Raw genomic sequence first — 16,946 nt, 5'->3', positions numbered from 1 at the left:
CCATGTCTATCAATTATGTAGTTGAACTCTTGTACCCTTTCATTCCCTTTATTATCAGCAATTTTCCTAGGTGAAGGTCTCCTTGTTTGAAAGGGTTGAGATACCTCTGTGGTTGGATCATTAAAACTTAGCTTTCTATCAGGGAGTGGGGAGGCGCCCATTGCAGCTCCGAAAGAAGGACAGTGCTCACTCTTGTGAGAGAGTAGTAGACATCTTGTGCAGTGATTTTCCAATCTTTCATACTCAAAGGTAATAAGAGGAGAAACCATGGGAACAATGAAACACATCAGATCCATCAGCGGGGAGCTAACCACCACCGCCACTCTTCCCCATTTCTTCTCCGGCTTCCTCCTTGTTTCATAGTTAATCAACATCACACACGTAGTTGCAAATTTGCAATTAAAACCAAAACATACACTTCTATTCTATGAAAGTAGTTTACCAAAAATAAGATACATATCTCAATAATTCAACGGCCATAAACATCGGTGAGAGTAACGTCATTAACAGAAGTGCTGTTTTCTCCACTGAGGTCGTCATTCTTGACGTGTGGCTTCCTTCCCGACGTAAACGCAGGATGCTTAGGAGGCGGAAAGTCATTGGCGTTATGACCAAACATGGACACAACTGAGGGCATGTCTGGTCTATCCGAAGCGTTTTCTTGCACGCAAAGCAACCCAATGTGTACGCACTTCATCACTTCGCTCTCATCATTAATATCTTGATTCATTAGTTTGTCTATGACAGCTGTTGCTTCACCTTTGTTCCATAGATCCCATATCTACAAGACAAGACGAAATAAACATCATTTGGTTATGTTATGTTCTGCTTTGATCCTCTGTTCATGTAATCTTTTTGCAGTTTAGTACTTACTTGTCCAACTAGGTTCAAAGATTCCTTGTGGAAAGCACTGTTTTTCTTCCCTGTTATGATCTCTAAGATCAATACTCCGAAGCTGTAGACGTCGGATTTAACGGAGAAATGACCCTCCATTGCATACTCAGGTGACATATATCCACTGTGACAAATGAGATTGAAAACGATGTAAGGTTGAAAGATTCTGCACAGTTCAATGTGAATTGTAAAAGACTAACTCACTATGTTCCGACGACCCGATTTGTGCTTCCTCTGATTTGTTTTCCCCCAAAGATTCTAGCCATGCCAAAATCAGCAATCTTGGGGATCATTTCGTTGTCAAGTAGTACATTGCTGGCCTTGAGGTCTCTGTGGATGATCCTCAGTCTTGAATCTTGATGAAGATACAAGATTCCGCGAGCAATCCCGCATATTATCTCCATCCGTTTTGGCCAATCCAACTCTGCTCTCTGCTCTTCATCTACAGGAAACACAATATAGAATGTAAAGGATGATTTGTATTGATCATACAATGTATATATTTATACAGAGAGCGTATGTGTAAGAAGGGAAACAGAATCAAGAGTAATCACAATGAATTGATACACACGTGAAATGAAAGTAATGCATAATAGTCTCCTTTCCTTAATACACAACAACATAAGATCTTTGAATGTGTAGACTACAACATGCATCAGAAATCTTGGGAACTTACGGAATATGAAATAGTCTAGGCTCTTGTTTGGTAAATACTCGTATACCAACATCTTCTCTTCTGATTCAACGCAACATCCTAACATCCTCACGAGGTTTCGATGCTGCAACTTTGATATCAGCTTGACCTCGTTCTTGAACTCTTCCATTCCTTGGCCTGAGTTTTTCGACAACCTCTTCACTGCTATCTCCATACCGTTTTCTAACACGCCCTGAGTAATTTGTTTTGTTTGATGGAATAGTATTGTTAAAGATTTGCATATACATAAAAAGTCTAGGCATATTTGAAGATGCATTTTACCTTATAAACGGGTCCGAAACCACCTTCTCCAAGTTTGTTACGGAAATCGAAATTGTTAGTCGCTGTAGCGATCGTGTTAAGCTCAAAGAGAGGTAACTCCCATTCTCTCCCCCCCTGTTCCTCTTCAAATCTGAATGTGTCACTAATATCAAAAGAACCTGGAGGTAAGGTTGTTGAGGATCTTCTATCCCTGTTCGACTCTGCAGGTGAAAATGTTTCAAAATAGCTAGTTGTTGTGAGATGAGCAAAAAACATATGAGCTTGAAAGATACATCGTAGAGATCACTTACTTCGTCGCTTCCTTACGAAACAGAACGAAATGACAGCTAGTAACATCAAGGCTGCAATCAAACTGATGACAATGATAATGGCTCTCCTCTTCCCTAATGAGCCATTTTTGTTCCACCGCTCTGCAACAAGCAAGCAAACCGGTACTAACTACTTCAAAATACTTTAGATTGAAATGCTTTTTCTATTCCCTATGTTGCAGGGTAGACATCTTAGGCATGTTCTTGATCCGTCAAAATTATTAAAATAGATTTATATATATATATACCTAACTCTTCCCTGTCTACACGTATGTAGAAGTCTTGTCCAGAATTCAAGAGTGACCTTGTATCCAACATATCACCGTGCCATGTCAAGCACCCTTTTTCTCCTCCCACACCCTCGTGGTAAGCGCTTGCGTAAGCGAGGCAAGAACAGTTCCGTAAGCACCTCTGTTTACACTCCTTCAATGTTATGTTCATATCCACACGTGCAACTGATGTGTCGGGAATCTTCGCGTTCGTGAACTTCACAAAGCCTTCTTTCTCACGGCATAGTGAAGTTTTGTTTCTCCTCGAACACCCGCCCGTGTAGTCCCTCAATAACCAATCCCGGGGCATCTTTGGCTCAAAACCAGGTAGGCATGTGCACGCTTCTGAACTTGTGGGACGGCAGTAACCGTTAAGGCCACAGTGTGCATAATTGTCGCATTCCTCTTTGGGAATCGACCAGAACACATTCCATCTCTTCTCCCCTGCGCTCCATGTGAGACGTTGCACCTTTCCTGTCTCGTTCACCATCATTCTTGTTATGACTGAAGCATCCATCACGCGGTTAGTCATCGATACTTCGTCCTGATTATTAACAAACAAGATCTGGAAGACAAGACCGCTCCATCTCAACCCGGTCCACGATCCCGTACGCCACCATGGGGTCACACCTTTGTACAGAATCAGCTGCGGGAACCCCGTGCGATTTATCCGTAATGAGAAAGTTCCAGAAGCAGGGTCACCAGGAGATTTCCAAGACGTCAGAACGCGATCCAAACCGTCTTTTCGGGTGAAACCCAGCCTCATAAACGGAAGAGAAGAGTCAGTCGGATGATCAAAGCTCTCCCAGTAACCTTTCCCTGTAACTGAATCAAGCAGAACAAGGTTCCCTAGAGCAGAGAGTCTCGCAACTAGAGTTGGTTCCGGGATACTCTCCGTAACATTAGTCGACCAGAGAGGTTCTGTTGTGTTGACTGATGCATAGATGCAGAGGTTCCCACTGCTGCTGAACCTTATTACCCCAGACGTGTCGTTCATAGGACGGTCTCTATTAGCAACCCATACAACAGTCTGCTCAGAGACTTGAGCATACCAAATCCCGACATAACGGAGATTTGACACTCCAAGGCTGAAGAATCCAAATGCAAATCTCTTCCCTTCTGAGAATATAACATCACCATCTCTCATGGACTGTGTTCTCATGATCGTATCGTCGCAGGTACAAGACTGGAGGAGGCAGAAAAAGAAGAAAAAATTGAAGAAGGCGATCTTCATTTCAGTGTTACGAGCAAATGATGTGAGTCTATATTGAAAGCCAAGTGGGCAAATGATGTGAGTCTATATTGAAAGCCAAGTGGGTCACACCTGAAATAACAAACTTGAATCTTAGTGGTCTTCTCTGTCTTTTTTGGAGCAGTTAGCATCGATCATTGACGAGAAGAGTCATGTGACTTAGAACATTAGACGAAGTAACAGGGCACAAGTAATAGTCAAGTCAAGTCCATCAATGATAATGCTTCACTAAATACTAAATAGTCAGGCCACCTTTACCTACGATACTAAATACTCCCTTCGTTTTCCATGATAAAAGATGTTACGGAGAAGTTTTGATGTTTCAAAATATAAGATGTTTTGATATTTTTAATTTTATTGATGGTTAACCAATAACTTTTCACTACATTATTTTATGATTGGTTAATTTATATTTAATTTATATTATTTAATAATTTTATCTTTTAAAAAAGTAAGTTTCTTAATCCTTGTGCATTCAGGCAAAAAATCTTATATTATGAAACAGAAGGAGTATATACTAATGTATCAGCACGACACGATCATATTTCTGATATTTGAAACCTGTTTTTATAAACAAATTTCTCAATGATTTAAACTTACAAAACAAAACTCAAAGTTAGAGATGTAAGCTAAAAGAAAGTAAATATAAACTTCTTCATATTTTGATCAAGGGCTAATCCTCCAAAGACATCTAGAAAAGTACAGCAATATGCTCTAGAAAGGTTACTGTGGATCTACTTTTGCGTTTTCAGATTTCACAGTTGAGCTTGGAAAGCTCGCAGATTATTGAAGTAGTAGTAAACCAAAATCAGCTTGCACATAATCAATTATCTAAACAATTGATTCGTTTCACCTCCACTCGTTAGAGATACACTCTCTCCAAACCATTGGCAACAATATATAGAATCTGCTCAAATCATTGCCTACATAAACTCCAATGTTTACTTGGCCAGCGAATCTGATCATAGCGGAAGAAACCAAGCACAAGATACAGGGCCGGCTTAGGCTTGGCAAAAAATCCGAAGAACCGAACCAAACCCGACCCGAAAAAGTAGTACCGAATCCGAACCGAAATTTATTAAATATCCGAACGGGTTCAAAATTTTGGTATCTAAAAAACCGGAACCGAACCCGACCTAAACCGAAGTATTCCGGGTACCCGAATATAATTTATTTCTAAACCCCCTTATATAAATATATTTTAGATTTAATGTCTATTAAAAACATCCAAAAAATATAAGATATTTTTAAATTGTCCAAAATACTTGAAAATATATATAAATAGTCAAAAGTAAATGTCTAAAATAGCTAAAATATACTCAAAACACCAAAAATATTTGAAATATCTATTGATTATGTATCCAAATATTCAAACCAAATCAAATTATATGTTAAGTTTAGGTATTTTGACATATATTATTCAATTTTTTATGTAATATAATATTTTGTTTAAAATTTTTGAGAAATTTAAAGTATATAATGAATTTTAAAATTTAAAAAATAATTTTAATGGGTTATCTGAACCCGAACCGTAATTTAGAAATATCTAAATTGGACTGAAATCTTTGACCCCGAAAACCCGAAACACTAATAGATCCGAACCGAACCCGAATGGGTATCCGAACGCCCACCCCTAGACTGGCTCAATGGTGTTATGGGTCCTGGGGCAAAAAAAAAATTTAATTTCTAAACTATTATTTTTCTTTAAAAAATCGGATAAATATATGTATTTTTTCAAAATGCTAGAAGTATTTTAAAAATAAATTTTTAGATATAAAAACATACTTTCATACTAAAAAAATTTGGGCCCATTTTTTTATTTGTAATACAAAAATACATGTATTTTTAAAAAAAATTGAATCTTTATCTATTAAAAAATAAGAGAACAACAGATTGAGCACCTGGCGGTGGCACCATTAGCCCCGTATGTATGCCGGCCCTGTCAGATACAATCATCCAAACAATTGATTCGTTTCACCTCAACTCGTGTGAGTGGAAAATTGAAAGCGTAATAGGCTAATAGCCATGTCCGGCGGTTTTCTGCACACGGCCGGCGATGCGCGTGGCTCACACGCTCCGACGAAGCAGGGGGAATCGCATTCCTACTACTGGAAACGGATTCAACTTTACGATTTCGCCCTTCTTTTTAAGTCGAATTTTCATTTCAGTTATATCTAGTTTATGTGGGCCTTGATTGGGCTCACTAGGATCAATTTGTATATACTAGATTAATGAAGCCCAAACTGAAACATTCGGGAGGAGCTAAAGGTGTGTGTGATTTTTACATAAAACTGAAAAGTGAAAAACATAGGCGCTTGCCGCGCTGCGAATTGTTCCCGCTTCGCTACTTGGTTTTGAAAAATATCTATATTTTAAAAAGAATTGGATAATATTTATTTTTTCCAACTTAAATGCAAGTAATAATAGTTTAGGTCTTTCTGTTAACACGTTCGTCATCCACTCTGCGTTGTCGTTACCTATTCTCCCATTCCTCCGGCGCAAATCAGGTGACTGGAAACATGAAGCGGCCGGAGCCTTCCTCGGATCTATCCTTTACCGGAGAGCCCATCTCAGCTGAAGAAGCTATGACCAAATGGCCCTCTCGCTACAGATCTTCAAAGGCTAGAGTATCTGCGACAGTGGGAACTCCAAAGGATGATGGGTAAATGAGCTTCTTTTTCTTCTTCTTCTGTGTGCTGTTATGATTTGTTTACCTTCTCTTTATGTTCTTGAAACAGTGAAGAGAATCTGGAGCAGGCTAAACGTCATTACAGCCAAGCTCTTGTGGATGGAACTCTTTTCAATCTTGGTGACGATGTCTACGTTAAAGTAAGCTCTTTGATTTTCCGTTACTAATTGTGGTGTGTTGTAGTGGCATTTCTTCTGTTGAGCTTTGTTGTTGTTGCTACAGATTTGGTTTTGACTTTATAATAGATTTGAGAAAGGTTCTTGATATAATAATATCCTATAGTTATTGTCCTCATTTTGGTGTTGTGTGTTGGTCATACCAATGTATCTGATGCACATTTTGTTTTTTTTTTTTTTTTTTTTCCGGGTGTAGGCTGAGGATGGGAACCCGAATTATATTGCAAAGATTGTGGAGTTTTTTGAAGCGATTGACGGTGAGCCGTACTTTAAAGCTCGATGGTTCTACAGACCTGAAGATACGGTGAGTTACTCTGTTTTGAGCTGACTAGATTTTCACTTCTCTAAGTAGAATTGTCCCCTCTTGCTAAGTGTTGTTTCTCTTTGTTGTTCTTAGGTTATCAAAACCCTTGCAAATGAGGTGCAAGAGAAGAGGGTGTTTCTTTCCAACGTTGAGGATGATAACCCCCTCAATTGCATTGTCTCCCGCGTTGATATTGTCAAAGTTCCAGCCAAGGTATTTGATTGATTACAATGAATTCAGTAGCGTAGTTGCACGAGAAGTTTTCTGATTTGCGTATCACTTTTTTTTTTTTTGCAACAGATTGTTTCCGGAGCCGAGGAGAGAGTTATACCGCCTTGTGATTTTTATTACGATATGAAATATGAGCTAGCTCACCTGACCTTTTCAACTGCTGCTGATGGTAACACTTTGATATTTATATGAGCACTATCTTTATCTAAGTTAGTCATTTTAAGCTTTGGTTTCTCTAGTTTGATCATTCATATTCTTGCTAACTTTGTTCATAGTGTTTTGGAGACTACTGATGACTTTTTGCCTTGCCAAATTGTCACAACACAGATGGTGATGCATCATCAACAATTTCAAGTGAATCTGATTCCAATTGCATTCAGATTCCCCAGCAGAAGGAAAAATTCTTGCTTGATCTATACAGTGGATGTGGAGCAATGTCAACTGGGTTGTGTATGGGGGCTTCCCTCTCAGGCATAAAACTGATTAAGGTAGTTTTCCACTTCCACATTATATTTTGTTGTATTTGTTGCAAGATTTACTTAGTTCTTTCTGATTTTCAGAAATGGGCAGTAGATATCAACAGCTTCGCTTGTGATAGTTTGAGACTGAATCATCCTGAAACTGAGGTAATTATTTATTGCTGATTTTGTATAGTGTGTTAGGAAGTTGATTGTCCACACATGTGACCAGTTGATTTTGAATGTTGAGCAGGTGAGAAACGAAGCTGCAGAAGACTTTCTAAAATTGCTCATAGAATGGAGAAAGTTATGCCACAAGTTTGGACTTATTTCAAGTACGGAGGTACTAGAATCAGATGGTGATTCAGAAGATGAAGAAGAAGATGGCGATGAAAATGATGATGCGGATGGAGATAGTAGTGGATCTGAAATTCCACCTGAAGAGTTCGAGGTGGACAAGTTCCTTGATATTTGTTTTGGAAATCCTAATGGACTTAAGGCAGAATCTGCACTTCATCTTAAGGTACACGAACTTGACTATAATCTGGAATCTCCATTACATACAAACAAAATTTGTATCCTTTGTAAGATGCAATTCAGACGTTGCTTTTCCTTTTTATCTCAATACTCTCAGGTGCGTTGGAAAGGTTATGGTCCTGATGAAGATACTTGGGAGCCTTATGATGGGTTAAGGTAACTATTCCATATAACTCTATTTTCCTTTTGTATTGATGTTTTATCGTTATTGATATTGTTTACTTCTATATACAACAGAAAATGCAAAGACAAGTTAAAGGAGTTTGTGACAACCGGGTTCAACACTAACCGATTTCCCCTTCCTGTAAGTCGCGTTACTTCCTTACTATGTGTTTGATGAATAAGGCAAAGCCAATAATTCTATTAAAGTCATTTTAAAACAAATTGTTTGGTTCATAAGGAATACATCATCTGAAATTTTATGGTTTTTTAACTTTAGTCTCTTCAAAATATGTTTCTTTTCCAGGGTGACGTTCATTTTGTGTGTGGAGGTCCTCCATGTCAAGGAATTAGCGGCTTTAACCGTTTCAGAAATAACAAAGCACCACTTGAAGATGAAAAGAATCAGCAGTTGTTGGTGTATATGAACATTATCGACTATGTGAAGCCAAATTATGTGCTCATGGAAAATGTCGTCGATCTCTTAAAGTTTTCAAAGGGGTTTTGTGCCCGTTACGCTGTTGCTCGTCTAGTTGCGATGAACTATCAGACAAGATTAGGTATGATGACAGCGGGTTCTTACGGTGTTCCTCAGGTCAGAAATAGAGTATTCCTATGGGGGGCACAACCAACAGAGGTAAATATTAGTTACATTATATAGATGTTTAGAAGCAGTGATCCTTATTGCTCTCATGATTTGGTTAATAAATAACAGAAACTTCCACCTTACCCTTTGCCTACTCACGAGACTCTCGCCAAAGGCTTAACCCCTACAGAGTTTGAGGCAAGTCATTTTGTTATGAGGACGGTTGTACTTATCAATCTCATAGACTCTTGTCATTATCGCATTGCTTACTCATTTGTTGTAAATGCAGGAAATACAAGTTGGATATAGCCAAGGGAATCTTCTTCAGTTAGAAAAGGCTCTTACTCTTGCAGATGCGATAAGCGATCTCCCACCAGTGTGTATCTAAACCTTAAAATGGTCATATTTGATTATGAAATCTTATGTCTACATAGTTCATTGGTCAACCCTTTCTGTCTTTTTCTAATGCTGCAGGCGACAAATTATGAGAAAAACGATGAAAGGAAATATGATACAAAACCTCAATCAAACTTTCAGAAGTTCATACGTCTTTCAAGAGCTGGTGAGAATCTAAAACTCCATAGAGTTTCTCTTGATGCTTACCTATACTAACCAATATTCTCGATTCAGAGTCAATACTACCCCTGGATGGTGGAGATGCTTCAAAGTCAAGATTGCTGTATGATCACCAGCCACTTGAACTAAATGACGACGACCTTGAACGGGTTTGCCAAATTGTAAAGAAGAAGGTATGACTATCTTTTGATGCGATATGTTATAGTACTTGCTTTAATTGTTCAGTTTGTAATAATCTCATGTTCTTGTTATGGACTCTTATTGCTGCAGGGTGCCAACTTCAGAGATTTGCCTGGTGTTATAGTTGATGAAGACAACAAAGTGAAATTTGACCCTTCTGTAGAACGACCAAAACTGAAATCTGGAAAATTTCTGGTACAAATGAAATTCATTCCCACCTTTGTGGTTTTTTCAGTTCCCATTTTCTGCAGCTTCATATTGACCTGGCTTGTGTTTTTGCTTCAGGTTCCTGATTATGCAGTGTCATTTGTCAATGGAAAATCGAAAAAGTGACTTTCTCTAACTAATATGCTTCTTTTGGATCCTATTTCTCATTACCTGGTAATAAATTCACTAACGTAACTCATCTGCTAACTGAATGTCAGGCCATTTGGTCGTCTGTGGTGGGACGAGATTGTTCATACAGTTGTGACAAGAGCAGAACCTCACAACCAGGTAAGTCTTTTTTTATATTTCCTCTGCCCCTTTGAATTCTTTAGTGACCTCTTTGTCATTAAAACTGGTTTTTGCAGATTGTAATCCATCCGTTGCAAGATCGTGTATTAACAGTCCGTGAGAACGCCAGAATACAAGGGTTTCCTGATTTTTATAAGCTATGTGGCCCAATAAAGGAGAAGTAAGTCCTCACTTCCTGCTTCTTTACAATCATGTTCTAGAATTTGCTTTGTGTGTTTGGTGCTGGAGATTCTAATATGAAAAAAACTGGATTTTCAGATACATCCAGGTTGGGAATGCGGTGGCTGTCCCTGTAGGGGTTGCGTTAGGATATGCTTTCGGGTTGGCAAGTCAAGGGCTTACCGATAATCAGCCTGTAATAAAACTCCCCTTCTTGTATCCTCAATGCATGCAAGGAAAAACTGAAGAGCACTCTGCTTGAGAAGGTTTAAAAGAAAAGTCTGTCTTCTCATGTCTCACCGAAAGGAATTCAAGATTCAAAGGAAGAAGATGAATGTCTTGATTGGTTAAGAGTATTTTTATTAGTTTACACTGAAACGTTGTTGTGTGTACTAAATGAGTAATGACCATGTGGGTCTTATTGAACCAAACAAAAATTGTGGTTACTAGCAGATTCTATGTCAGAACAGTTTGTGACGGTTTTTTTTTCTCAAACTTAAAAATGAACCATTGATATTTGTTACAGCAAACAAATATCATATGCTTTAGGATAGAACCAAACACAATCACACAAAGTGGCATCAATTTTCAGAATTTAGGCAATGCGCCAAGTTGGTTTAACCCGATTTCTGATAAAAGCTCCACTAAGAACACCCTTCTGTTCATTCATGAGAAAAGCTACAACCTGTCTGAAAGCTAGACAATTCATGTCGACGATGCAGAAAGCTAAGCCTCCTTATCCTCCAAAGCCTTGAGTTCTAGCCTCCATTCCTCCAACTTAGAGAATTTCTCCAATTGCTCCGGCTTTAGGTCTTTGGGGGCAGTCTTCTGCTGCTGAGCTTCTGTGAGTCGGATCTGCAAATGTTAACAGAAGATGACAATTACACAAAACCGCTAGATTGCAGGTTTCTGCAACAACTTGGATCATCATATCTCTCACACCAAAAACATTCTCTTGGGAAGTTTGAAATCTTACTTTCTTCTTAAGTGCACGTATTCTTTTCTCAGTCTCTTCTCTTGTAGTTCCTGGATTGGGTGCTTCTCCCAGGTCTGAAGACGCTACATCCTTATTTGAAGAAACGTCTAAAGCATTCAGACCAGAAACCAATACATTAACAGATTGGGAACCATTGCTTGGAGTCACAACAGGAACAGCTTCTTCTTTGTCTACATTACTACTAGCTGATCCATCCTCAGAGCTGGTACCTTTTTGCAAAGCAGCCTACAGAGGTGGATAATATGGAAGCATGTTACAATAACTGAAGAAGAAGCTTACACATGGATAGAGTTGAGAGATATATACCTGTAATCTCTTCTCTTTCTTACGTTCGTTCTTCTTAGCAGCTTTGGTCTTTGGTTTAGGAGTTGGATCCGGTTCATAACCTGGAGGTCCTTGTGAGGCCAGCTCCTTCTTCATCTATTACAAAGAAAAATGCAAATTAGGAAAGAATACTGTTTTATCTACATTTTATGCATTACACTGCTCAGTCTATAACAAGCGGCACAAGAGTGAGTGGTATAATGAAATCACGCTATCTACAACCATGACTGAGTTAAATCGACTTCAAGCGGTTCATTTCCATGAGAAACAACGAGATTAAGAACATAAACAGTGTCGAGGGAATAAAGACTCCATACCAAAGAACCTTTAGACTGATAAATAACAACTTCATCTTGTGGAACATATCCGGCACGAATCCGGATGGGTTTGCGGAGAGTACCATCAGGTCTTCGTGAAGGTTCCACAATCCTCTCACCTTCTTTAAGGTTTTTGCTCAGTTCAGCCATTTGCTTTTTTTGTTCTCCGCTTTTGTTGCTGCTTCCCATCTGACTCCTTCAGATCTTCAATCACCCTCGTTACTTCTTGTCTCTCTCAGCTATCAAGTTCTCCGGTTTCTGTGTCATATTTGCAGAGAGATCCTTAAAGTTCATGCACTTATTTCGTGAGTTACACACAGCAGTTTACGAAAGAAAGCCAAATGCACATCAGTAAAGTTCAAATACATTTAAGCTGTCTAGGGCCTACTGAATCATGTAACAGCAGCGAATATACAAGTTATAGTAGATACACAGAATCAAGTAGCAAAACATCTGTTGATCAACAATTCAAACCATCTGCTAAATTATATAACAACGTTCTTCTCACACTTTTGACATGTTACTTATTGTCAAACCGAGTTGGGTTAACTAGCAAGGACAAACAAACCCTAAACCCTCAACCCTTATACTAGTTGATAACTAAGTTCCCGGTAAACACGACAGAAGCTGCAATCATAAGTAACCACTCAAGAAAATCCGCTAAATCAAACTTTCAAACACCCAGACGAGAGCCTCTGACTAATGACTTGCCGCAGCCATACAAACAACCAGTGACTCAATGCCTTGATTTTCATGCAATCAAAAAAGACTAATAAAGAAGAAAGGTGGTTAATAACTCAGTTCAATAGCTAAACACTAACTTTGACCTCCTCCTCTAAAGATAAAAGTACAAAGTCCATCAAAGTCCCTAACTTTAGGAGGACAAATATTCCATTGGCTGCTATTAAGAACCACAAGCCAAATCTGCAATAGAGACCCTAAAACCATTCCTTCTCCGGATTCAAAGTTTGACCATTCTCAAGCTCAATTTCAATTTTTCTCTAATTCGTCTCCTCGCAGTGAAAACCAAACGAATTTATAGATAACCTATTTTTTTGCGGGCGACCAAAGAAAGAGAGAGAGAAGAAAGAGGAATCTGACCTAATGAGATGCAGGTTTTCGCCGTCGCCGGAGAGCCCAAACCCGGTTAAAAGCAAGCGGTTATTAGAAAAAGAAAAAAAAAATTACGACAGGTTTATTAGTCTTTGGACCGACCAAAGGGTTTGAGTTTAGTTTAGTTTGTTGATGACATCATTGTCTGGTTTGACAATGTCACACGTCGACTAAAAATCAAATTTAGCGTTCAACGTAAGCCCAACATACCTCAATATAACTTTTGTGGGCCTCTCTCTCTCTCTCTCTCAACCTTCTCTCTCTTCCCTTGTCGGCTTTAGGTTTCTTCTCCGGGAGGTACTTTCGAACGCCGGGAAGCAAAACGGTGACCGACTTAATCATTTACCCTTCAAGTCAATGAGAAAATGCTCCTTATTTTAAACGTGTTAAAGATCCACCATACCCAAACAACAACAAGCTACGTTTCCTCCTCATTCTCTCCCACTGCTTTCTCACCCTCGCCGCCATGTCAAGGTTTGTTTTTCATTTCAAAGTTTGTTCCTCAAGCTTGGATTGTATTCTCATAGACCCACCACCAATTTCGTATTTTTATTGTGGATTCTGATCGGAGACTCATTTATGATCCCAAATGCATATTTTTTTTACTGGATTTATGTATAAAGTTTCGAACTTTTTGGAGTGTACGTCTTACTGTTAATCAGATCCTTCTTTAGCCTCTCCTAGCTGATAACTTCTTGCTCTCTTCATTGGCTTCTTTCAGATTTTTAATCTTTAGAATCGTTGGAAAACAAAAGGAATATCTTTTATCAAATCAGAAAGAGAGGGGAAGCTATAGAAGTGCTGTTACTGCTGCTCTAAGGTCGCCTCAGTTCAGAGTTTACACTTCCCCCTCTAGGATTCCGAGTAATGGGCTTTGTAAAGGAAGCTTTTTGAGTAATCACCTGTCGCGCCGTTGTTGTTCTACTACAAGAAATGTACTGACTCATCATGCTTGGAACAGGCTTCACCGCCAATGGAACTTACCTCGCATAAACACCATTGCTCAAGCCTTCTGCTTGTCTCTCACCCGTTCACACCTCTTAATCCCCGGCATCGCTGCTGTCACTTGTGGAAAAGTAGCATGGGCGGCGCAACGACCTCCCTTGGATCCCTATCCTTCGCATAAATCACTCTACACAAGGGCCAAGAACGGTCCCATCTTTCTCACTTCGTTGTTGTTTTCGGTTATAGAGGGTTTTATTCTGATAGGGAGAGCTTTTTACATAGCTTGTTTGTTTACTCCTAGTGTCCTGATGGGTCTGGTTGTTGAAGTGTGTGGGCCACGGTTTAGGAAAGTGTGGCTTGAGATGGTTCATCGAACTCTCGAAAGAGCAGGTCCTGCTTTCATCAAATGGGGTCAATGGGCAGCCACCAGACCTGATCTCTTCCCTCAGGATCTATGCTCACAGCTCTCGAAGCTTCACAGTGATGCTCCTCAGCATAGCTTTGCGTACACCAAGAAAACCATCGAGAAGGCGTTTGGACGTAAACTCTCCGAGATATTCGAGGAGTTTGAAGAGGCGCCGTTAGCATCAGGGAGCATTGCGCAAGTCCACAGAGCTTCCTTGAGGTTTCAGTATCCAGGGCAAAAGTCTAAGTCTTCTTTAGTTGCTGTTAAAGTTAGACATCCAGGCGTAGGTGAATCTATCAGGAGAGACTTTGTGATAATCAACTTCGTGGCGAGGGTATCGACTTTGATCCCTGCTTTGAAATGGCTGAGACTGGACGAGAGCGTGCAGCAGTTCGGTGTCTTCATGCTCTCTCAAGTCGATCTGGCGAGGGAGGCTTCTCATTTGAGTAGGTTCATATACAACTTCAGGAGATGGAAAGATGTCTCTTTCCCTAAACCTGTGTATCCGCTTGTGCACCCTGCTGTTCTGGTGGAGACGTATGAGCACGGAGAGAGCGTGGCGCGTTATGTTGATGGCATGGATGGACATGAGTGGATTAAAACTAGATTGGCTCACATTGGGACTCATGCTCTCTTGAAGATGCTCCTGGTAAGTAAGATCATATATAATAACTCTGATATTATATATACCTTCTTTGATGATGCTTAAGTTGAATGATGATTTTTTTTTCAGGTTGATAACTTTATTCACGCTGACATGCATCCGGGGAATATTCTTGTCCGGAAAAAGGCGTCTCGTGGGGGGCTTTTCAAAACGAAGAAGCCACACATCGTTTTCCTTGACGTGGGGATGACTGCAGAGCTCTCAAAGAACGACAGAGAGAACTTGCTTGATTTTTTCAAGGCGGTTGCGCTTAGGGATGGCAGGACTGCTGCTGAGCGAACACTTAAGTTATCTAGAAAGCAGAACTGTCCCAATCCAGAGGCTTTTATTGAGGTAACGATAAGTTCCTTATTACCTCAGAAAACAGTTAAAATTGTCAGATGTAATTCGAGATTCTTTAAGTATGTGATGAATGATGATACGTTTATGTTTTGGCAGGAAGTAGAAGAAGCATTCAAGTTCTGGGGAACCGCTGAGGGAGATTTAGTACATCCAGCAGATTGCATGCACGAGTTACTTGAGAAAGTAAGGCGCCATAGAGTTAATATCGATGGGAATGTGTGCACTGTGATGGTGACAACACTAGTTCTCGAGGTGAGCCAAAATCTTTGGTTTTTTTTCTCTCATAATTTAGTGTTGATTTTCAGATCATGGAACTTGTTGGTATGCATAGGACCAAAACTAAAGTTATTATAGTAATTGAGGTTAAAGATGTTTGTTGCCTAGTTTGATCCAGTTAGTGTTATGGAGGGATACAGTTTGCTTCAATATTGTAATTGATTGTGGTTATAGGGATGGCAACGGAAGCTTGATCCAGGATATGATGTGATGCACACGCTGCAAACAATGGTGCTGAAAACGGACTGGGCTAAGTCTCTTTCTTATACGGTGGATGGTCTGATGGCACCGTAGGAGAATAAAAGGTTTCCATCTTTTTTCCAAATGTTGTTTGTCATCATAATAGGAGTTGACAGGTTTTACACATCTTAGATGAGAGAACATAGAAAGAAAGTTCACGTTCTTGTTTATTTTTCATTTTTTTTTTTTTCTCCTTTTTGCTTTTTGTTGGTATGGATTTTGGTTCATTCTAACTCCGTCATAGATTTGTATTTACGCGGTTGGTGTCCTGTATTAACCGCCCGTTTTGTTCTCTGAACCGAAGAACAGTGAACATAAAACAATTAAAATGACTGCCTGAGGATGGTCCAGAGAATTTGAATAAAGTGTTCACGTCCATGTATATCTCTGCCTATCTATCTATTTGTCTTGTACACCTTGTGGTTTTTCTGAGAAAGTAGTTCATAGTAAACTAGGTCTAACTTTGGGCCAGGCCTGGTAGATAGAATCGATCTAAGTTTCATCTATCTATCTATTTGTCTTTGTACCCCTTTTGGCTTTTCTGATTTTATTTTGACAACAGTATAACAGAACCGAACCAGAACAAAATGCCTGACAACGTATTGTTTCTGTTAGCGAAATCGGCTAACTCCTACACCAAAAGGACCAACGGTCCCGATCACTACATAAACATCTTACCTATGCGAAAACATCTTCCGATCAGTACATAAACATCTTACCTATGCGAAAACATACATCAACTAGTACAAAATTTAATTTTCATACGCGAACTTTCAAAATTTGGTTTTATCATACATTAACCTAATTTCCGTTAATCAAACGTTGAATTGTCGTTAACCAGTAATAGAAAATCGGTTAATTCCTACGTCAACAGGGACCAATGGTCCAGATCAATACATAAACACTTCACCTGTGCAAAAACATACATCAACTAATACAAAATTTAAACTCAATACATGAACTTTCGAAATATGGTTTTAACATACACTAAATTTTGACATGCGCGTCCGCGCGGATATTTGTTGTTAATTTTTTTATAAATTGTTTAATGA

The 16,946-nt window shown here is 39.3% G+C and overlaps 4 protein-coding genes across 4 annotated transcripts; 2 read left to right on the top strand and 2 right to left on the bottom strand.

The window, feature by feature from the left end:
• Window positions 1–399: 399 nt before the first annotated feature.
• LOC106292453 (G-type lectin S-receptor-like serine/threonine-protein kinase RKS1) lies at window positions 400–3,684 on the bottom strand. The gene is made up of 7 exons (XM_013728039.1): window positions 2,427–3,684; window positions 2,161–2,280; window positions 1,871–2,070; window positions 1,571–1,781; window positions 1,099–1,336; window positions 874–1,018; window positions 400–781 (listed from the first exon to the last, which is right to left on the bottom strand). The coding sequence occupies exons 1-7, from the start codon at window positions 3,679–3,681 to the stop codon at window positions 470–472; spliced, it is 2,481 nt and encodes an 826-aa protein (XP_013583493.1). The 5' UTR covers window positions 3,682–3,684; the 3' UTR covers window positions 400–469.
• A 2,434-nt stretch (window positions 3,685–6,118) lies between these two features.
• On the top strand, window positions 6,119–10,751 carry LOC106292454 (putative DNA (cytosine-5)-methyltransferase CMT1). Its single transcript, XM_013728041.1, has 20 exons — window positions 6,119–6,361; window positions 6,438–6,528; window positions 6,761–6,868; window positions 6,962–7,081; window positions 7,169–7,268; window positions 7,427–7,587; window positions 7,660–7,725; window positions 7,811–8,080; window positions 8,192–8,250; window positions 8,332–8,398; window positions 8,561–8,890; window positions 8,969–9,037; window positions 9,129–9,215; window positions 9,314–9,401; window positions 9,470–9,588; window positions 9,686–9,790; window positions 9,881–9,924; window positions 10,021–10,090; window positions 10,168–10,271; window positions 10,370–10,751. Exons 1-20 carry the CDS (start codon window positions 6,219–6,221, stop codon window positions 10,530–10,532), a joined length of 2,364 nt encoding a protein of 787 aa, XP_013583495.1. The 5' UTR covers window positions 6,119–6,218; the 3' UTR covers window positions 10,533–10,751.
• A 103-nt stretch (window positions 10,752–10,854) lies between these two features.
• LOC106292466 (partner of Y14 and mago) lies at window positions 10,855–13,172 on the bottom strand. The gene is made up of 5 exons (XM_013728061.1): window positions 13,010–13,172; window positions 11,909–12,166; window positions 11,574–11,687; window positions 11,247–11,492; window positions 10,855–11,125 (listed from the first exon to the last, which is right to left on the bottom strand). Exons 2-5 carry the CDS (start codon window positions 12,095–12,097, stop codon window positions 10,997–10,999), a joined length of 678 nt encoding a protein of 225 aa, XP_013583515.1. The 5' UTR covers window positions 12,098–12,166; window positions 13,010–13,172; the 3' UTR covers window positions 10,855–10,996.
• A 67-nt stretch (window positions 13,173–13,239) lies between these two features.
• LOC106292456 (probable serine/threonine-protein kinase abkC) lies at window positions 13,240–16,270 on the top strand. The gene is made up of 5 exons (XM_013728044.1): window positions 13,240–13,495; window positions 13,743–15,021; window positions 15,106–15,369; window positions 15,475–15,630; window positions 15,829–16,270. Exons 1-5 carry the CDS (start codon window positions 13,488–13,490, stop codon window positions 15,946–15,948), a joined length of 1,827 nt encoding a protein of 608 aa, XP_013583498.1. The 5' UTR covers window positions 13,240–13,487; the 3' UTR covers window positions 15,949–16,270.
• The last annotated feature ends 676 nt before the right edge of the window (window positions 16,271–16,946 follow it).

Source organism: Brassica oleracea, chromosome C5, assembly GCF_000695525.1.
Source record: "Brassica oleracea var. oleracea cultivar TO1000 chromosome C5, BOL, whole genome shotgun sequence".
Taxonomy (NCBI): Eukaryota; Viridiplantae; Streptophyta; class Magnoliopsida; order Brassicales; family Brassicaceae; genus Brassica; species Brassica oleracea.
Note: the sequence above shows the minus strand (reverse complement) of the source record. Positions and strands in the feature narration are given on the sequence as shown.